The sequence below is a fragment of the Nyctibius grandis genome, chromosome 8, assembly GCF_013368605.1.
Source record: "Nyctibius grandis isolate bNycGra1 chromosome 8, bNycGra1.pri, whole genome shotgun sequence".
Taxonomy (NCBI): Eukaryota; Metazoa; Chordata; class Aves; order Nyctibiiformes; family Nyctibiidae; genus Nyctibius; species Nyctibius grandis.
This window is the reverse complement of record NC_090665.1, coordinates 24,719,895-24,742,585: the sequence shown is the minus strand read 5'-3', so window position 1 is coordinate 24,742,585 and position 22,691 is coordinate 24,719,895. Positions and strand designations below refer to the sequence as shown.

The 22,691-nt window shown below is 36.1% G+C and overlaps 1 protein-coding gene across 1 annotated transcript in view; it reads left to right on the top strand.

Moving 5' to 3' along the window:
- Nucleotides 1-20,803, top strand: part of DENND1B (DENN domain containing 1B) — a 160,072-nt gene extending 139,269 nt beyond the window's left edge. Inside the window, exons 17-22 of the mRNA XM_068406398.1 lie at nucleotides 103-171; nucleotides 2,660-2,716; nucleotides 3,523-3,633; nucleotides 17,145-17,224; nucleotides 18,426-18,642; nucleotides 19,878-20,803. Of these exons, the coding sequence (XP_068262499.1) occupies nucleotides 103-171; nucleotides 2,660-2,716; nucleotides 3,523-3,633; nucleotides 17,145-17,224; nucleotides 18,426-18,642; nucleotides 19,878-20,426 (1,083 nt within the window). The 3' untranslated portion in view covers nucleotides 20,427-20,803. The remainder of the gene's footprint in view (nucleotides 1-102; nucleotides 172-2,659; nucleotides 2,717-3,522; nucleotides 3,634-17,144; nucleotides 17,225-18,425; nucleotides 18,643-19,877) is intronic.
- The last annotated feature ends 1,888 nt before the right edge of the window (nucleotides 20,804-22,691 follow it).

The following is a 22,691-nucleotide window of genomic DNA, read 5'->3' as shown; positions in this document are numbered from 1 at the left end:
TGTTATTTCTTTACAGCACACTGTTTTTTTTTTTCCTTGCTCTTGTCTTAAGGTTTGACTTGTGTTAAAATGTTACTAAAATATGTTTTTTGTATATTTCAGAAAGGCGGTGCACTGATCAACACAGCAATGACCAAAGCCACTCCGGCTGTGAAAACAGCATATAAATTTGTAAGATTATCTCTTTCAAATAAATAGTACATAAAAATACTGCAATTTCTTACAACCTCTCATTCTTCCTGATTACTTAAAAACCTGAGTATTTTATAGATGTATTGCAGAAAAATACCTCAGCCTGTAAAACATTTTTAGCTTCATTTGTTTTCTCATATAGCACTAGGATTTAGAGTTGATTCAGTCTTCCAGATAGCTTGTACATAACAATAGACATTTTCACAGCATTAGTGTGCTGTTTTTTTGTTTCAGTCATAATACATCTAAATACAAAATCATTTAGATATTTGATACACAGCTGTAAACACTTCCTAACATGGTGACAACATGATTGAAACATGGACTCTGAAAATAGAAATTCTCATTTGCACTAAGGTCCTGTAACACAGCACAGGCATTGCAAAGTTAACGTGAGTGTAAAACATTTTGTAAATGTTACATTTATATGTAATTATAAATATAGTGTTATAGCATGTAGTTAAATACTATATAGTGTTAACATGATGTAGAGATCTTCTCTATTCAGAACAGATCCAGTTCATGCTAGACAAATGAAGTCCTGGTTTACACAGATGCAATTTCACTTTCACCCTAAGTGCTGCACTATTGAAAAGATGTGGTAAAGCATCAGTAATGTGTGCAGCAAGTCTTTTCTATCATCTGCTCTTTTAAAGATGATACTAGAATACTCACATGTAACTGGATTTAATGCTTATACTTTTGAGCTTAAAAGATCTTGTTTTAAAAGACTGCCTAACTAATAAAGCAGGTGAAATTATACAGTATCATGCAGTATGAAAAAACAGCAATAGTGTAAAATGAAGTGGGAAGTATTTTGAGGTTGCATTTTTAATATATGGGAAAAGACTTTTGGCTTTCATTTTGCTTTTCCAAATGTTTCACTAGTTGGATGCGTAGTCCTGAATAGATTGGTACATCAGTCTAAGTTAGTGTATTTTAAGTGAAGTTTTCAAACAGAATTTTTAATTTAACATCAGTTGAAAAACACAACAGTCGTGGAGAGAAACAGGTAAATAAATTAAATACTTCATATTCGTGAACTCATTTATAATGTTAAAAATGGTTCATTAACAAATTATATGCAAATTATTCTTCTTCAGTTTGCAGTAGCTTAGACTGTGGTTACGTGATCTTCTCCCAGCCTCCAATTTTGATAATTATGTCCTTGATAATAAAGGTTCTTCAAAGTGAACTTCTGTTCAGCAAACGCTGGTAAATTTTGTGAGGATCTGTGTGTATAAGATATTCTTATTTATACCCCATTTAATTTCTTATGCTGTTGCCCTTTATGGAGCCTACTACTAGAGAAATGAAATATGCATTTCTTAATTGCTAGATAACTGATTGGTTGCCTTGAATAATGTGCTTGGTACCATCCCTCAGAGTTAGAACAAAGCACTCCAAAATTCATCCAAATGCAGTGAGCATGATCTGGAAAGTTTAAAGTGGCTCTCAGGTTAGCATCTGCTACATGGCACCCCATTGTGCTGTTATGGAGCTTATAGATGTATGATTTAAGGATCAAAAAGACTCTCTGACCTCTTGATTCAAGGAAATTATTTTCTTTTTCTGAATTTCCATGTATAGAAAACCATAGAAAAATAGGTGTTTTCTACATTTTTATGCCCTTAAATATATTTTTTAAAGTCCTGTTTTCAAGACAACCTTGAAAATGTTTGTAGTTTTTTCCTATATTCAGATAAGAAAAATACCCTTTCTTCTATTAGGGTTAGGGTTTTTGGACCCCCCTCCTTCCCCCCATCTTTTCTTTTTTTCCTGCTCTCCCTCCTTCTCTCTCTCAGGTTTTTTTTGGTGTTTTTTTTTTTTTTTTAATTCTTTTTGGCATAAGTGCATGGTATTCTGTATTGATAATTCATTTGTCTATCGAAGAACATGCTTGGCTCTATTTTCTATGCAACAGCGATCCTTGGCTGCCTATTTTAATACATGCAGAATTCTCCCCTAAATATCAGCACTATGCTGTTCAGCAACACTGGGCAAAATCTCCATCTGCATATGAAATCACTTCATTTCTCTTAAGATTGATGTTGCCCTGCAAGTTGCCAGACTGGAACACTGTAGCAGTCGTCTTGAAAATCTTAACATTTTTTCCAACATGCCTTACTGCTAGAATACCCTTTCAAATTTAAAGGACCATTTCAAATAAAGGAGTGATGTATATGACCATTTTTAGCCTGTCCTTAGAAATATTGGAGAATTTTTGAGTATGTATGTTTTCACAGCATTGGCATGCAGGTACTGAAAAAAAATCCTTAAATATACGGACAAAGCATGAATGTATAAGATATACTGACAATGCATGTATGAAATTTGTGGTAAAGGTTATTGTCCTTCTTTATATCACTGTTTAAATAAAAGATAAAATAAGTATGGCATCATAAAGCATGTTCCATGACTGCAGCCAGTGTCTTACAGAGCTACTTAAGTCCTTTTATTTTTCTAGGCAAAAAATCAGGCAAGGCAAGGCATAAAAGAAGTGAAGAATAAGTTAAAACACAAGGTATGTAGTACACTTTTTACTTTTTTACCTTGCTTCCTGTATCAGTTTGAAGCTTATACTTTACAAATCACATGAGATTTGTTTTTTTAATGACTTTTGAAATATGCTTAGCCCTTTGTTCAACAATACATTTTTCATAACGAGCCCTCTGGCAACTATCTGTCATTCTATGCATCCACTGAATAATCTCTTTATTGTTTGCATATTTTATCATAGAACAACAGAGGTCTTCAAAGATACATTAACAGGATGTATGTTTTCATAAAGTTGATTGCTTTGATATCACAATCGAAGCCTTTTCTTCAAGCTGAGATTTTGAGATGGGAGAGTCTTGCAGTGCAATGTATTTCAGAAGGTGTAGTTGTCTCTTTTGGCTTCATAAGATATGTAGACAATGGCAATGTTTAAAAACGAAGGAATAGTTTCATTTTGCAGAAGCAACATTGCAGAAATATCAGAAAAGATGTTTTAGGCATTTTGCAGCTGCTTTTCCCATTGAAAATTTTGTTTCCACTTAAGATTTTTCTGTAGGGAGAAGGAACCGTTTTTTAGATATATTTTATGCTATTTTAAGAAAACTTTCAAAAATATTTCCTAGACATTTGAAAAATTTGTCTTTTAAATGACAATGTTGATAATTCAGCTTCCTGAAAAGCTAAATTTGATTTTCTTACTACAGATGGTATTTTCATGACAGTAATAGATTGTGGCAAGATAATTTTGAATGCATTCTGCATGCATAATACGGAGGGTACGTTTGCAGATAATGCTTATAAATAAAAGAATTTAAATCTGTTTTGTTGTAGGAAAGTGAGGAAGAGTACGGAACTTGCAGCGCTGGTGCAGTACAGAATGCTCCTGTCTACACATTGCATTATGAGAAAAGAGCAAACTCAGAAAAACGAAGACTGGCACAGGTAAGACACCTGAAACTGCTCTTCTTATTCACATATGTATGAGGAAAATTTTTTTGCCACTTAGATTAATGCATCAGTGAATCTGTTTAAGATTATTTTACTCTTTGTGTTTAGATAGTGTAATTGAAAGGCTATGTTTATAGAAATACTGCTATGCTGCTTGAATGGAGGAAAAATGTTATTTGTATTTCATTCCTGTTGAGGGGGAAAAACACAGACTTGTAAGGACGGATCTGAGATTTAATGCTGAAATACTGTTTTTGATAAAGGCTTCTCACTCAAATACATTCTAGTCTGTTCACAGATCTGTGTTAAACTGTCTTTCTTAGTTTCTTATAGTGGGGCACATTAATTTTGCATTTCTAATAAATAGATTTGGCAGTCATATGGCTTTTAACCTTGCTCAGATAGTTATGATTTATAATTTTATTAATTAGTCAACTAGTTAATACAGTGCCAATCTCTTGTCCTTTTGTTCTCTAATCCTTTCTAGTCTTTGAAGTAACAGGTGTAGTGTCTCAACTTTGGCCAGTGTTTTAGTATCTTTGGATTCATTTTGACAGTTTTATTTCAAAGGTATCAATAAAATAGTTTTTGTTACACTTTTTTTCTGGGAATAAATACCTGCATATGTACATATTTAATGTGTGGGTATATATTTTTACATTATATTGTTATTGTGTGCTTTTAATATAAGTAATGAATGTTTATATATGGACTTTTAATGCATGTGTCTTCCTCAGATAAGAAGTATAGAAATTCAGTCCAGCTGATCTAACAGCATTTGGTTTTTTACTTTAGACATTGCAATGATAAAAATCTGAATTGTCTATTTAATCAGTTTATCTGTAATAAATATAAAGTTTGTGAAATTTAGCATAGAACTGGTGCAGATCATTGCTAAATGTTGTTGAAATTATACATTAGTATTAAGTCATTATTGTTAGTAGGGTTATAAATAATACAAAGACTTTCTGCTTTAATTATTTAGGCAGGTTTTACTTTGTACATTTGTTTGCGATCTCTTAAAGTCAGTGATAAAGTGTTAAACTATGTGCCCTCAGTATATTTTTATATACAGGCAACTGTGGTGCCTGCATTCTTTCAGGAACTTGTGTACAGTATATTTTTTTCACTGATTATCAGAAGAGAAGATATACAATTCGAAGTGTATGAGTATAGAGCTTTAATGTTAATAATATGAATGGTTCTTAAAATATTTGTTTCTAATAGATAGCTGTCATTTTAATATATAGCAACTTCTCCCCACCAAAATAATTTGACAATGTGTGGTACTCCAAAGCTTTTAATGTTTTATAAGCCATCATTCACAGATAAGTGTAGCTGAATCTACAATTGTATGTATCTTTGTAAATACATAAGACAAATGTACCCTTATAGTGAGTGAATTATTATAGGCTGCTTTTATTAAAGAAATCTTCAGTAATTTACTGATATGGTAGTGCTGCCTACTGTTAGGTACAGAAGTCTAGGGATACAAAGGAGGATAATTTACCTTGGTAAAATTAAACATTTCTTCTGAAGGCTAGTGTTCGGACAGAGCAATTTAACTTCTGTATGCTTTTGTGTTCGTACAGATGTATACTGCTGTATCCTTTAATATCACTGTTGCAGTTTCTACCAGTTGACTCTTAGTTTTGGAAACAAGACAGAAGGAGTACATACCAGTCCATAGTTTTGTTTGGATATATACATATACATCTGCATGGTTTTGTATGTATACACATACATACATATACACGTACATATAAAGGGTTTGTTTACTAGCAAAGCTTGTAGCTAATAGCTCTGCAGTTTGTCTCGTGTCTTCTCCCCAGCTCTTGTCCCAGATGTCACCTGAGCCCAGTGGGCAGGAAGGAGCAAATAGTGATCGTGTCCCGAGAACTCTAGTCTCGCGCAGTTTCCTTCACCTCTCACTCATGTTATTCCCACTTTTCCCTTGCCCCAAAACCAAACCAACCAAAGTATTTCTAAAAAATAATAGTCTGCTGTTGCTACACTTGTTTTTATTTTTATTCTTGGTAAGTATTTGAATAAGATAACATAAATACACGTTCTTTATGTATAAGTGCTGATTTTAAGCTTTACGTCCAAATAAAACTATATATTTGTATTCACAAGTTCACGTGTATAAGAGAGACTATGTTCGATCTAGTACTGAATCTGCCATTTAAAAGAAGTGAATTTCACAGATCGCTATTGTTGTCAGGATGAATCTTTTTTTCTGCAACTCTTTATCCTGCAAATGAACCTTTCCACACAGATTTCTAAAATGGCGCCCATGAGTGTCTGATGGCAGCATAAGGATAGTGCTAACGGGCAGTTCATGCACTTTGATGTGTATTTGAAGTAAGGACCAGATATTAAGTTGCAATCGCAGTGTATTTGAATGTTCCTCCAAAACCTAAACAAACAAAGAGAGAGATTTCTTTTAGTGGTCATTTTGCTTTCCAACAAGAGGCACCTCTGCACTTTATTGCTCTCTTCCATGCTGAAACATTTAAAATCTTATAAATATAAAGAATTTGACATTATATTTTATGTCATGTTAGATGCATGCATTGAGCTTTTCGTTCTCCACTACTTGGAAACAGTTAAATGTAAATACTAACTAATAGTTACCTGAGATGCTGTGAAACATATTTACTTCAAAACATTACGTATGATATGAAAGTTTCCTTCAGTGTAAAAGATCATTTTAATAATTGGTTCATACCAGGGTTTTGGGGTCTGGGAGGATATTTCCTTTACAATAGGAAGTGAATCTGCTTTTACCCCAACAAATAGTAGTTTGTATGTGGGTCTGCTAATTAGTATGGTTATTTCCTGTTTCCTTGATGAGGCTTTAATAAATGTCAAGGGTACAGCCATGAAGATCTTCCAATTAGGCTTTGCGTTTGTAAAACCCAACCCCTTTGCTTTTGTGTGAAGATGACAGTTCCAACTGCAGCCTCAGCCTAACAGGGCTCAAGGGAAAGGATACTTCTCTGGTTTTATTGAAAACAAGGCCAGTTTGGCCCAGGGAGAATACCAGCACTGGTCACAGTGCAGAGCCGTTTTTAACAATGAATATTTACTAAGCTTTATCACTGCTGTCATAGTGGTTTTATTATTTTTTTTGCCCGATTGGCAAAAAAAATTAACAGTAAATCAAAACAAATTATAGCATGTAAAATAGCTGTCAAAACCTAATAGGAGGATAAATAATTAAATGTCTTTTTGCAAACTGCAGTGATCAGCTTGCCCTCCTATAATTTGCATTTTGAGAGTCTTCCCTAAAAAAAAGAAATAACGGGAGTACCCTCATATGTGCCTGTGTATACGCGCGTGCACACACACACACAATTAATCTTTGCCTAAGATGAATTGTTCTATCTCTCCAATATTCAGTTGAGCTCACTCTTGCTTAGGTTAGCTGTTCTAGGCTTTTTATGTGTGCGAGCTTAACTATATTGCTAGTCAACATTAACAGATGGATTGCCCTAAGCAAGGGAAAACCACAACAACAAAATCTAGTGAAAGTGGAGGATTGAAGCTTTTTATTGTTAAGCCTTATTAAAACCTTGGCATGTATGCTGTTGTTAACTGTTTCGTGCCTAGATCTAATAATGTCTCTGGTATGTTTTATCTCCTACGTTAATTAGGTATGTAGAAGATACATGAAATTAGCAGCTAAAATTTTTGAAATAAAAATTAATGCAAGCATGAGATTGCTTCAACTCTATTTGTGGTATTTTGCCAACGGTATTACTGAGTTCCTTTAACTGTTGATGAGGGGGGGTACGGTAGTGTGTGTATTAGACTACTGTGCGTTCAGTTTTTGCATAATCTGTTTAAATTCTGTTTTGTTATATGCTCCCAGGTAATGCAGATTTCTGGGTAGATGAGGGCCTAAACGGAGTGAGAGCTCTATAAAATTGTTCCAAATTAATACATAATTAAAAAGAGAGCATGTTTATTATGAGCCTGGATAGAATGCCAGGAAGATCTGTTTGATTTCCTGAATATGATCTTTGTAATTTTACTGTTATATCTGGTGATAGAGTAGCTTATTAAAAATGGAGCATTTCAGGGTGTGAATAGTCCTAATGCATTTAGTGGCTAATGAAACATTCTTGTAGATTTGCAGAACGGCAAGTAAGAACTACCAGTTCAGCTTATAATCAGTAAGTTGGCAATGCCCCCTTGTCTCTAAGGAAATGCGTGTAATACCTGTACCTTCGGGCATGCACTACCTTGCAGCTGTCATGGAAACTTGGGCATTTGGATGATAAGTGTGGATTTACCAGGAATCCCTGTGTGTCAGCACTACTTCATATGTTCGTATATCGAAGAAACCAAGTGAACTACTTCCCATGACTTTATAGGATTTAAATACAGTGTCTAAGAAGGTTTTAAAAACACTTTTGCATAAGGTAATAAAAGCCATATTAGACTAAACTTTTTTCTTAGTATTCTTGAACAGAAGGGAATTACTGGTTTTTATTCTTTTTTAAAAGCATATCAGAAACGTAGCTTTTACACTTTTGTTGCAGTATATCCTAGTAACTAGACAATATGTAATTCAGCTTGCAGTAGGCATACTTGGCTTCTGTTCAACAAAGATAGCAAGTGTCAGGCAGGAAAATGTGTTCAGAATAACCTTACCTTCAGGAGTGCCCCATTTATCAATACCCCTACAATGGCCAGTTAAATAAATGACATAATCATTAGCTACAGAGGGCTTCCAGTAACTGAATACTCTCCTAACCTGAAAAAAAGTGGTGAGACTGGGCTATTCTGAAGACTTTTTTTCTTTCCGGGAACATAAAAGAGGAGAGGAAATGCTTGTGATAATGCAGTGCTGAATATGCATACTCTGTATAAGGAGACTAAACCCCTTTTTTTTAAAAAAAAAAAAATCCTGTAGACAATCCCACAATAATTTCAGAAACATAGAAGCTCTGATTAAGGCCCTTTACCTGTAGTTGGATTCAGATGATGTGCTTGAGATCCCATCTATGCCTAGCATCCACAGATAATACTGGTTATATAGCTGGAGGTATCTTCTGCTCTCATTGACTAAAATATTACAAATTGACAGTTGTCATAAACAGTAACAGCTAGTTTTTAATGTAAATCATGTTTTGTTTCTGTAAAATACAGTTTTGAAGTAAGCTTTGGTCGATTAGTAAATTCTGTTTCTTTAGCTAATGTGGTGTGATTTGAAAATATTGTAGATATCATTAGCTTCCTTTAATTTGGAGAAAAATCTTTTGTCTTGGTGTGTCAAGTAAGATCTCTTCATTCTGCAAAACAGCCAGATTTCCTTTTAATTAAAAATGAAAAAGCCAGGCAGGAAAAATTCCCTGTAGTAGATTACGAGAGTGCCCTCTCGTGGTGCTGAGACCTTCCCAAGTAGGACAGGCACACTCGTGTCCTTTGCCTTGCATAAACCCTGCTTTTTACAACAGAAGACCTCTTAGAAATCTATTTTTTTTTAACTGAAAGATTATCTGCATTTTGTGCAACTTAAATATTTAGATGCTTTCATATATCATGCATAATTTTATTTTCATGAATATACACTACCAAGTATAATTACAAGATTTCTCAAAACTCACCCCCCCCAGAAGGTAGTAGATACTGCCTCTAAACAGTGACAGCAACTGATTTTAATTTAGTCAGTGAACACGTGAAAGAAAAAAGAAGCAGTGTAAGTTTGTAAAGCTTTTTTTTTTATTTCAGTATTTTTATTAGTGTGAGCTCTTTCCTCTTCTCTGCCCTGATCTCTTCTCACCATGATTTTAAGCGAAGGACTATTGCAAGTCTCCACAGTAGAGTTCTGCCGTTCGTTCTGCATCCATAAAGCAGTGTAAACCTTGTGGATGCCTGTTCTTCTTTGACTTTTGCAGTAAACATCACTTGAGAAATCTCTCCACTAATTAATTACTATGATTCTAATTTTTTAAAAAAATGGAAAGGTAGGGTAATGGTCAGGAAATTGCTCTGGATTTTTTTGTTACCTCGTAGGCATTTAGTGGAATGCTTGGGTTTTTTTCAGGGCAAAGTCATCAGCACATCTACCTCTGTTTTATCCTACTGAGAGTGACATTTAGACAAGAAAAAGGTTTGCAGATGCTTTTTCTGGCTATTACTGTCACCTGTTTTTTTAACAAATAGGCAGCCTTTCTGAGGGTCAGTCTTTTACAAACAAATGAACCATACTGGTATGTCTAACAAGGTTTATTTTTTCTGAAGGATCTGAAAGAAAAATGCTATTTCACAAAGTACCTTCAAAACTGGATGAACCTCTCTGTTCCTAGTAGTTTATTGAAATAATTAATTGAATATTTTTTTCATGAGGAGAATTTCTTGACGTCTTAACGTAACAGTGGCATCTTCTGCTTTCATTTGCTATGTATCTTCTGTCTTTTACGGGTCGTGTTTTGGCTCCACCTAGACAAAGCAGGGAGCCAGAAGAACTGTCAGTCAATGGTTGGACCTACGTCCCAACTTCCATGTTGCTTTTGCCTTCTGGCGTGAAAGTTTGGAGAACAGAACATTATGTCAAAAACTTCAACTCTAGTACTATATGTTCCCTAACCTTTTGTTTCTCTCTCTAATCCTTTATCTAAGAATGAAAAAAATGAATAAAGAGGTTCAATTAAAGAATAAAGTTTGGCTGGGGGCAAAAGGAGAGAGAAGTAGAAGAAACAGGAAAAGCCTTTCCTGCAGGGATCTCAGCATCTCTGAATGTGAAAGCCCAGGTTCAACCCGTCTAATTTTAGATGCTACTGAAATGCTGAAGTTAGCAGCAGTGCTACCCTAGGCTCTTTGCACAGTAAGTGGAGAGAGAGAGGCATGACCAAAGGGCAACTCAGCCCACCTAGAATCTAGATTGCATCCTGATGATGCCCCTCTCCTGCTTTTTATTGTCTAATTTAGGCCCTAAAATATCTGAAATTAGTGAATAGCATCCAAATCAGAGTGCCATCCATGTTCCCCAGCACCTTGTAGAGAAAGACATTCTTTGTTGAGCAGAAGACTCCTACTGGTCTCAAACAGGAGGAGGGATGACTTCTTGCTAATTCTTCTGTTTGGGAGCCTTAGACAGAAATGTGCTTTGAGTCAATATTTCAGTTTCTAAAGGCACAATCTTTTTTTTCCTTGCAAATGTGATTAGTCTCTCTGTTTTCAAGTTTCATACAGAGCACCCCTCAAATAGGTCCTTCTGTTGTCCATAGGTCTGATGGACGGAGTTCAGTGCTGCTCAGGTTTTATCTATCTAAAGTTCTGTGACATTTGGTGTTTTCCATTAAATCTTGAAGTCTGGAGGTATATGATGTTTATGTTTAGGATCACATCCACATTGTACATTTTAACTTCAGTGTTTTTGGTAAGTTTTCCTTTGAAAAAGTCACGCATGATCTGCAAACAGCGCTTCCAGCAGTGATTTTACCATGCGATAGTTCTGCTGATGTAAGGATGTGATGCACATTGCAACCGAAAGATCAATTTAACCAGTAATCTGTGTTTTACCTGCTTAGGAATTGTATCAAATAGGTAGCATGTTCCAGCCAGACGAACTGGGCTTAGAGCCGTTCTGATTCACTGAAGTCACACACTGTGCACCCGAGTTACTTTCAGGTCTCTTGACTTCCCTGTTACCTCAAAAACATGTTCCCTCTTCTGCCTTTGTGCATATGGACTTTCCCATGCCTTTGTGCATGTGGACACTGGTTAGTTTTTCTTTTTTGGCATGCATTCCTCTTATCTTCTTGCTCCTCTCTCCACTTGACTCCCTCAGCCCTCTGTTCTGTCATTTCCCTTCCCTCTACTCATTGAGTAAACCTAGGGCATTAACAACCATCAAAATGGAAAATAAGAGATATTTTTCTTAGTTTTTGTAACTGGGAATTCTGCCTGGTGAATCTGATTCTTCAAATCATCCACAAAAAATTCCATAAAGAATACTTGTTTATAAAAGAGCTGTTGGCTTTAGTTACTGCAAATGGCACTGAAAATCTCCATGTCCTATTTCAAAAGACTAGCACTTCTGCTGATTGCCAATTAAAGTGAAGGCAGGCTGCCTTTGGATGGTGCGCTCCTTGCAGCTAGAATGACGTGTGGCACGGTGCCACAGTGTGTCAGCTGAGAATGGCCCCTTTTGCTAAGAACAGCCTCTGTGCTAGTGAGAGGAATGAGCGAGATGTGGCTCTTTGGAGGTGATGCCTGACCGCAGGCAGCGTGGGGCTTCGGCCTGATGCGGAGGGCCAGGCTGCAGGCTTCCTGAGAGAAAAACGCTCTGTGGTTCTCCAGAGAAAATGGAAGTTGATTTGTTGTTTTGGAGAAAAACATAACTGTTTCTGAAAAAGATTTGCAGAAGCATGATTAATCCTTAAAAATCAAAAGCAGTGCTACAAAATTCTGAAATAGTACCTGTGTTTGGGAGTATAGCATACATAAAAGGTAGGAAGCTTAACATAAGTAATTATAACTGTCCATGACTAAGTATCTCAGCAAATTTATCACCCTTGCTTACAATAAATCCTACCTCAACATGGATATTAATGTTTCCTTTAATTTTACAGAAGTCAGTGGAGTTCTCTGTTGCTTAACAACTTATTGCAAAGTACTGTGCCCATACTCTTATCTACATATTTATGGTTGTCTGTGTGTCTAAACAGATTTTTGGGGATTTCCTGCTCTTGCAGGCTCTTTATTGTCATAGAAAAGGATTTCTTTCTGTCATTTGGAACCTAATTTTTTTGCATATCTCTGTTTCCCTATCATTTTAATTAGCAGGATCTCGGAATTGATGACACTTTTGTCTCATGACATACAGCGGTGGATGTTTCCAACCACTTCATGTTCTTTCAAATGCATCATCTATATGTCTGAATCTGTTAAAGCAGAGAGTTTCTATCCTAGGAAGTATGAAGGTTTTTTTTTATTTAGCATTAATAGTTTTCAAATTATCCATGAGCCCTTTGTTATAATAATAATTTAAAAAAAAAATAAAAAGCAAATATGGCATCTTAGGTAATATCTATTTAATTTATATCCAGAACAACTTTTCTGATATCAGAGCATTATTTTTGTGAGGCATCATTACTTTATGTTACTTTCTGTGAGTAAAAGCACACAAGTAATTTTTTGAAGGGGTGGTTTCTAGAAATTTGTCTAGAATGATTGCTTGCATCTCTCCTGGTCTGGTGTCCATGTAGCTAATTGGTATCCCTAGCACTGCTTTAAGCTTGTGGTTGTTTGTTCTGTGTCCCAGAAAAAGAAGGGCATTGAAGAACAGAACGTCTGTGGAGTGTAATGTGAAGCACTTACCTGTGATTTCATTATCCATTGCTTTAGGTCACAGTCTTTAACCAGAAAGGAAGGCAACGGGTTGTGCTTAACGGGAAAGTTTGATGGAGAGATCTTTTGCTTCCCTGTTGGAGGTGAAGCCATAATTATGTCTGTGATTGTGTTGTAAAGGAGGATAGGTAAAATAAAATACTGGACCATAAATAATGGTGGACTTGTATTTACTTTGCTTTCTCCTACTGAATGAATAATCTTTAAATATTTACGAAAAAGAAAACAGTACTTCATAGATTTAAACCACAGTAGATATTTTTCTTTTCTTGAAGCTTGATATGTGTTGATGTATTGAGTAGCCAGTAAATGTGAAATTATATGTGTGCTGCCATTTATCAAAAGATTATTTGTTTCTCACTTTGAGGACAATTAATAGCAGCAGCCTTGTTAAACTTCCTGCCTTAGTGTCGATCAATAAGCACCCATTCCAGAGAGCTGTGCTTCTGAAAGGTCTAGCATTAAATAAAAAGCTGACATTTCAAAGATTGACTTTCATGCCCAATCAAGAATGTAACCATCTCACATTTAAATCCTTTAGCATTCATGTATTTTGTCTACATTTTTATGCCAAAATAGTACATTTTGTGAGGCTACCAGCAAGCAGAAGAGAACGGTTTAAGCACCTATTCTCCCTTTATTTGGTTCTACCCGTATTTATACTGCCAGCACCTTCTTTTTCTGGTTTCAGTGATGAGCATTTACCACGACTGTATAGGTAGCAGACCACTTGCAGAATGAGATTTTGGAGTGGGGCAGAAACCAAAGAGGATATATATGATGTGCACAAAAATTATATATATCCTCACGCCAGCTGCAGTTGTTCCTTTGCTGCACTTTACACGCAGGCTTGATGGTTCAGCAGTGGCTTGTGGAGAGCGTGAGCTTGTTGTGTTCAAGTGTGTTGAACTCTCTTATATTCTAAGCAAGATGACAGATGCGTTCTTGCAGTGCGGTGTGCCTGAAGATGAGAAAAATTCGAAATAGCAAAAATTGGATCCCTGTTCATGTTTTGATATAAAGTAGATACATTAAATAACAGATTTATTTTGTAAGCAGAACTAGTTGGAAGGAGCAAAACAATTGAATACTTTGAAGAAGTTTGTTGCTTTATTTTATAGAAAAAGACATGACAGCAGTCTATTAAGACTTTGTATCTGGTGTAGCAAGAAAGGAGTGTTACCATATAATTTCTTGCTGTAATAAATTTAAGTGGTCTGGTTGTTATTAGACTGCTGATCAGGAAGGAAACAGAAGTCTATCCTTTTTTCATAAAAAGGTATAAAAAAGGTTACACACTTCAAAATGCAGAAAAGACAGAAATTAAAAGCTTAAATAACTGCAAACAGCAGGGTACGTCTGTAATGGAAGGACTTCTTAAGTGACTTTGACAGCTTTTGCAGGTGCACGTACTATGTCACTTTGCCTAGTGGAGCATTGAAAAAGATTTATGGTTCTCCTTTTGGAATTTATTAAGAGTTTCTTTCTTTCTTTTTCTGTCTTTGCAAAGTAGTCTGGACATACCCCTCCCTTGCAGTCGTTTTTATTACAGCTCCTAGAGGAAAGTCATCTATTCAAAAACATGTGTTGCTTGTTGTCTCCATGGCTAGCTCACAGAGCTGTAAACTCTGGAGAATGTTATTTACAGCCAGATATTTTCCTCTCCTTCCTCTTTTGCTTTTTTTTCTTTGTATGTAAATCCCATTTTATTTGGTTTAGTTCTTGAAAGTCTTGCTGTATAATTTTGTACGCCTAAACATTTCAATTGGTAACAAAAATATTTTTTCAAAGAGAGAGTCGTACCGTCAGGAACTAGAAGTTTTTTGTTTGGTTTGGTTTTTATTTTTTGTTGTTTTTTTTTTTAGTTTTATCAACAAATGCTGTGTTATATTCCTTTATATCATGTTATTCTTGCTTTCACTAACACACTTGCATAATACTGTTTCTAGATGCTCTGAGGGGCCACTGCTATGCCTGTAGTGTTTGCCGATTCTACTTAATTTTATTCAGTTCCCATTTCTCAAAGATGCAGCCTTTCTTTTTTCTTTTTCTTCTTTTTTCTTTTTTGAAACTTGCCATCTATGCTCTTTGAAATGTTATTTATTATTTCGACAAATCAGTGAGTGTTATCTTGTGGGATTTTATTCCATTGACAGAGTTAATCCATCTACAGATGAACAAGTGTCGGTTTTGGTTTTGTTTTCTGAAATCTCAACATTTTTAAAGAACCTTCTTTCCTGCAAAATCTTGTCTTTACCTCAGTAGCAGTAAATGTGATAGGAGCTTCTAATTCTGATGCAAATTCCAAGAAAGTGAGACAGAGATAGGGTTTTGCCCTCCAAGGGTCAGTTCCAGGATTAAGCTTTAATTACAATGAATGTCATGTCAGAATTTTCTTGGAGAAGTAGTGAATTACCAGTGTTACAGAAACAAAGTATTTTAATTGTCTCAGTAAGATAATACATAAAGCAGCAACTTTTAACCTGAAACCAGTGACTGTAGTTGTGGCACTAATCAGTAAGCTAACCAATTAACAACACCAAGACAGAGGGGTTAACCTCCCTTTAGTTAGAAGCAGGGATATGATTGATTAAAACACTGATGGGAATAGCACAAAGAACTCACAAAACTGGGAAAGAGTTAGAACTATCAATAGTTTGTTTCTCTGCATTCCATCCTATAACTTTTGCTCACTACACAGCTTAGTTTTAGTTCTTTCATAGTTTTTAATACTCTAATAATTCTCTCATTTTCTGACAACTGTTACATGGTTTACCACATTAAGAACCACGTTTCCTCTTTGTAGATGAAGAACTATGGAAAGTGTTATCAAAACTTCTTGCTTTAATTAAATCCTCTCTTGTTGAACAAGAACAAATGTGTCAGTCTATGAACAGTGAACATTGAGACATTCCTGACAATAATGGGGGGGGGAAAGTGTCAGAGAGTGTCTTGGTACATGTAGAACACTGACAACATCTGTAATAGGTCGCATACTGAAATCCTCACAGTACAAGTTTTCCAAGCTCCTTATAGTCTGAAATTAAGGCCATATTTCTTCCCCATCAGGGGCTTGTTGTAGGTTTAGGCATTTGGAGAACTGCATGAGATGTGGGCAGTAGCACTTCTTTTACTTGCGTATGATTTTCTTTAAGGTTACTAACACTGTTTTCCCTTTGCACAAATTCTATCCATATGTCTTTAAATTATGGCCAGTTTTCCAAGGTTCAGAATCTTTTCAGTGGATTGATTGCCTGTATAGTTAACCTTTGCAGGTTTTTGATACAAAACAAGTATAAGACACGCACAGACCTTGAGACAGTCATTTGTGAAGCACAAGTGACTAAAATTACTGACTTAAATGTTCTGGTCAAGATAGAGACTTTTTTTCAAGTATTGTAGAAATCTTTAGCCTGATTCTGTTTGCTAAATAATAATGTGATATAACAGGTTACCAAGTACTCAGTATGCTAGTGTGTGAATTTACAGCACACCAGCTAGTCTGCATGAGCTCCCCATGGGGTGCTCTGAGTGTACACTAACTCTGAGTTAACTGTCATTTACAGTAAATTATCCTGCACAAAGGCATTCTTAGTACACAGTTTTCGAGCTGGCATACTACTTAATAGTCTGTGATTCTGTTTAACACCCTAACATAAATATAGTTATGTAAAGAGACTCCTGACTTCTGTATTTGCTACTTCGAAAAGCCATTTTTCTTCATGCTCAGTAGACCACATCAACCAAAACTTGGCAAATATCAGAAAGTAGTAAACCACAGTGCTTTTTGTGATATACTTGCAAGAAAGGGTAGGTAGTAGATTTGGGTGATGCTTTTCCTCCAGTAGCCAGTCTTCTGCTAATCAAGGCTTTGCATAAATGATAAGGCACTCCAGACTTTGCATAAATAATAAGGCCCTCCATAGGCCATGAAGAAAAATGATTCTCTTGCTTTTTAATTGGTAATGCTTGAGGACTTCACATCCTCTTATAACCTTTAGAAGACTTGATCGATACGGGGTTTTCCTCATCAAGTGCTCAGGAAGTCTTAATGAGTAAAGTGGCAGCTAGTCTCCAAATAAGTAATGCTGAAATAGAAAAAATAAACAAAAATTATAATGTTAATTTTCTGTCCTCAGACTCGTTTCAACCAGCATCTCAGTAACCAGGATTTTGCCTTGAATGAAGACGATGATGATGAAATGGAGAGAACAAGCAAGTAAGAAGCCTGTTTGGATGTGTGTGTATGTATAGGAGAAAGAGTAACTGGTGTTATTCAGCAAAGTTGAGTTCCAGTGATGAATTTTTCTTCTGTCCAGACTGCTAGCTTGATTCTTGATCTAGGTGATGTCAAGTAGTTTAGGATTTTAAAAGAGGGACAGGCTGTTGTATCTTTTCATTACTTATAGTTCCTAGAAGAGCTTCACATAATCCTCAGTCTTCACAGGCTTGAGATAAAAAGACTACATACAGAAAGAAGCAGCAAAATAATATTTGTCAACATGGTCGGCAGTGACGTCAGCTAATCTATTCTTTTAATTCTTGTGTTGTGGTCATGCAATGGAAAGTTTTCTGAAGGGTCTGAAAGACAAATATTGCCTTTTGGGTTTTATGTCGAGGTCTTCCTATGTGTGAATTAAAGGAAAATCATAAGCTGAGGCTTAAACTGCAGTGAGGCATTCTCTGATTGAATTCAGGAGACGACTTGTGATAATGAACATATGGATATAAACCATGAAGAACCTTCAAAGCAAAGTCAAGCAGCTTAAGCCATGATGCAGTAGGGAAGAGGGAGCTACTGAGGTGTTCAAAGGATATCATCAAAACAATGAGCCATGGAAATACCCTTTGTAGTAGTATTCTGGATAGACAGAGATAGGGAAAGACTGCAGTAGTATGGGGTTCAGAGGTAAGGGTATTGAAATGAATGAAAGTGAAAATAAGAGACAAAAGCACCAGTTCTCCTTGCAGATAGGCAGTACTCCAGTAAATCTGGTCATATGACAGAAGAAAAGTTCCAGTATGGGAGTCTTGCCACTAGGACAAAGTAGTTGAGTAGGTCAGCTGGAGAGGTGTAGCAACACTGACCTAAATATAAGGTGTAGACAAGGGAAAAGAGGAACCAATTTTGGAATAACTGTAAAATTTGGAGGGAAGATTTGGGAAGGCATATTAAGGGTGACTTGAAATAACAGTTGTAGTGGTTGGGGAAGAGCTAGGAGACAGGAAAACCAGCTAATGGTAACTTCATCTCCGTAGATATCATACATCTATGTTTAGGAAAATTTTGAGTAGAAAGAAATTCCAGGTTTATATTCCCTTTCAAAAGTCTTGGAACACATTCTTCGACTTACTTTCAGAAGGGGCTGTAATAAAATGGCTTTTATGTTCCTAGCTGATGGAAAAGTTTTTGTTTTCAGGTTATCATCAGAAGACAGTGAAGAAGCCTCTGCTTGCTTTTATGATAGTGATGATTCTGGTGAAACTGGAATGACTCCTCAGCATCAAGGAGAGATGGACTTGCTTGGGGAGATTTTGGACACACTGAGCACACACAGTTCAGATCAAGGAAAGCTCTCAGGAGCAAAGAGCCTGGATTTCTTTAGGTCAATGGATGACATTGATTACAAGACTGCGGTTAGTCTACTGCTTTCATTTGAAAAACAGCTCAAATCCCTTTATAGTGGAATCCTGCACTTGGGGAATCAACAACATGCAGCTCAGACACTGCAGCATAATCCTTAGAATTGCTAGTGTGTCTTCCTAGGGCTATGTAACAGTACAGCCATGCCAGCCACTGCATGATAGTTTTTCACCAGCCAAGAGATTGGTTACACCTTTGTCCTGTTTAACAAGACATCTTGGAATAGTATTTTTCCCTTATAACAGTAACCACATATAGAGCTGTGAATAATGTCATAATTTACTTAATCAAATGGTTTAATATTATACTTAGCTATTCAATCTGGTATTCCCAGAGCTGGTTTTAGTCTTTTTTTATGCAGTTTAGAAGGTATTTATTTCCATTTTCACCTTGCATTCTTAAACTAGCTGTAGTGGTATGGTGATGTTTCCATCTTGATTAAATCATGGGATCCATGTGGTAATTGCACCTGAAACACTGCTAGAATAGTACTCCAGAGCATTCTAAGAGGGCCTCTTCATCCTTTTTTAGGTAGAGTTGCACAGGACCTGTAGTATAAACAAATCTCTTGCCTACAACTTTTAAACCCTCACCAAGTCACTGCTGTGATGTTAGCCAAAAAAAGTTAGTGTTTTTGAATTCCAGCTCATATCAGCTGTCCAACATTTACTTTTGCTGAAATGGATCCTATAGTAGAAGATTCATTACTGGAACAGCAAATTCTGATGCAAATGTTCAAAAAGCTTGTAAAATTTTATATTATGAGTGTCACACAGGGGTCACATTAATAAAATGCCCGTTTTTGTTTGTTTGGCCAGAAGAAATTTAATATTGAAAGTTGGTATAGTTAATTACTGAAGCAAAGAGGAAATGCCATCTGGTTTTCATTTTAGTCCAGTTCCTTCTTATATTATGGGTACAAATCAGCAAAGTGTGTCTTTGTTCACTGTCAAAACTGCTTGTGCAAAGACTGAAGGGACAGGGGAGATAGAAATCCTTCCTTTGTACAAAAGGCAATCCTTAGGATAAGAGACAGAATGTTCTGGCGAGGAAGTGTAAAAACACTGGATCTTATATTGTTTCTGGGATTGTTGCTTTGTAACATTGAACCCCAAAGGGGATCCATGATCTAGGAACACACAAAATCCATTACGGTATTTGTGTTTCAAACATGCCAGCGTAGAGACGTTTCTTGTGATATTAACTATAAACATGTTCGTTCTTTCAGAACAAGTCGAATGCACCTAGTGAGAGCAACCTTACGCTGCTCTGCAGCAGTGCTAATGATCAAGCAGAGTGGAACCTCGGTCAGGATGACGGTGTCCTTCATGGCAAGGAGCTCCCTCCATCGCCAAGGAAGCAGATTTCTTCTGGTGGCTATAGAGAATCTCTCTCAAGGCTGGAAGAAGAAAGTAGTGGCAAAACCTTTATTACTGACAAGATGGATACTAGTATGACATCCACATCTCCAGTACAATCAAGTGCCCAGTTTGTTTCTCTAGAAAGTTTCAAAGCAGGCTATTCTTCCTATAAGTATGCAAAGCGGAATGAAACACTAAGCAATACCTCAGAAGATCAGCTTCCAGCAAGTCTTGCTCAACACCCATCCATTCTGGTCCCCTGGGAAAAAGATGGGAAGGAAGGAAATGAAACTCTGGAAGAGGGAGGACTTCTTCAAGAAGTGGTGTCATTATGTAAACTGAGTTCTGCTTTTCACTATGGTTTAAATATTTCAAAGGATAGCTTATCCAGCAGTAGCAGTGGAAATAAAACGTAAGAAAACTATGAGAAGAGAAACTTGACTCCCATCAGAAGTTAAAGGGAGACTACTCAGGACTCCATGTAACTCCATATAACATGATAACCAAAAGGTTAAAAAGGAATAAGAGATCTTCCATTATAAAAATAATTCTTTTCAGTTGAGTATGCATTTTCTGCCATTGGGACATCTGCTTCTATGTTTACCGAGTTCATTTGTTGGCTGTAGTTAGGTCCACAATATGGAACTAAATATATGAATGCACTCTTAAATCAGGTACTAGTTAGTCTCTGTGTTTAAAATACAGCAGGTGTATGGTGCTTCCTAGCATTTGCTTCCTCTAAGCAGCAGGAAAGGTATCACCTAACAGGTAACCAGGTCTTGAAGGTACTATATTAATCCCATTAAGCATGAAATGAACTGAGCAATCTGATTTGTCTGAAATGTACAAATGTTAATATTTGTGATGAATAATAATTGCCTTAATCTTTTGAGAAGATGTTTAACTATCTTAGAAGATGAATGCAAATCTACAAACAGCAATAATGGTTTTCCATGGCAAGAATTTGCTTCAGCAAAGGGGAGAGAAAGGAAACTTTTTTTAGATTAAGGAATTTCATGTGAATATAACTTGGAACGTACTTCAAACTAAAACTGTGCCCCTGTCTTCCAGACTTCAAAAAGGTAGCGCATGCTTTTCTCTCTTCTGTAAAGTACATGAAGTGCTGAATTATAATGTGACATTTATTAACTTCTGTTTACAACTAAGACACTTTAAAGACGTATTATCTGGTTTCCCTAGGTAGACTATTTCACCTAAAAATTTTCAGAAAGGAAAGTGTAAGTGGAATTGATATATTTCTATTGTTTTTTACTTTCTACAGTTTAATAGTGTTTGAAAACTAATTTGTGCCTCTTCTGAACTATTTTCTTTCCTTTTTTAGTAGCTACCTTTTTGAAGGTAGATTGAATTACTGTTACTTACAAGTCATATTTAGTTAAATTATTAAAGAGTCATGACTGAAAATTACTTGTAACACTAGAAAATGAAAATTACAGATTCAGCTTGAGATTGCATATATCCAACTCTTCTTTTAGCCAAGTTGAACAACTAAAAATCTCTTTCTAAATTTAGTGAAGGAGAATAAATGGACTTGATATATATTGTATTTAGAATAAGCATTTGTCCTCCTTCTGGCAGCATTCCTGAGCAATATTTGGATAATTAAAGTCTGAAAATTCTTGCTGCTATATGGAGCAGCTCTTTCCTTTTTTTTATTTTTCAATTTTCCTCCCCTTTTCTTTTTCCACCTCTCCACCTTACCATACATCCATTGTCCTCCACAATAGCTCAGGACAGGAAAGGCATGAAGTAAGTTTCAGCAGATTGAAATTGTCAACTTTGAAGGATATTTGTGATTCAGTTGGCAGAAGTCACATGGATATAAAATGAACTGTACCTGAGAAGAATGCTCTCCTGCTCTTCTGAACTCATGTTGGAAACCTTTTTTATTTCTTTCCCTCTTTGGTATGAATGGTTAGTCTTAATCTCAGTATAGGCCTGAGTGAGCATGTTCATGAGGCCAGTATTTGGATCAGATTGTGCTTTTAATATCTTAATAGTAGTTTGTAGCAAAGTTTAATATCAGTTGCCACACTGAGATTTATTGAATGAATTTTCCTTCTAGCTAACACAATGGAAAGGGGTTTTTTTTGGCTGCTTTATTACAAGGCAGCTGACCTAAGGGAATGGATCCATATCATTACAGAGACTATGTCTGATGCTTTACCAAAGAGATGCAGCAGAGTGAGACCTTGACTTTGTTAATGCAAAAGTTTCAGCTTGTTCCTGAATGAGAAGGGCTGGGCCAGTACTTGTCATTGAGGGTGAGCCTCCAGCATTATTTTATTTTATCAGTGCAATGAAGGTAAAAAGTTGCAAATCATACAGAAATATCTGTGTCTGATTAGAGCATGAACATTCCTGAGGGCATCTGCAATCTGTGTTGCTGGAGAATCTCACTATTCCAGAGGTAGAGGTTGTATGTCCAGAGGTCCGTCCTCCAAAGTAGTTATCTATCCTTTGTTTTCTTCTTGTGTATCAACATGGTATGTTGTGCATTTTTTAATAACAAAAAAATGTTATTTGGCAAAATATTTTGCACCATTAAAAATTAAAAGTATCATAAAAATTATTTAAAATCTTTACTCTAAACTTTCCAGGTGGGTCAGACCAGGTGGCTCAGGTGCTGTTCAGATGAGAAAGCTGCAAAGCAACCTCAT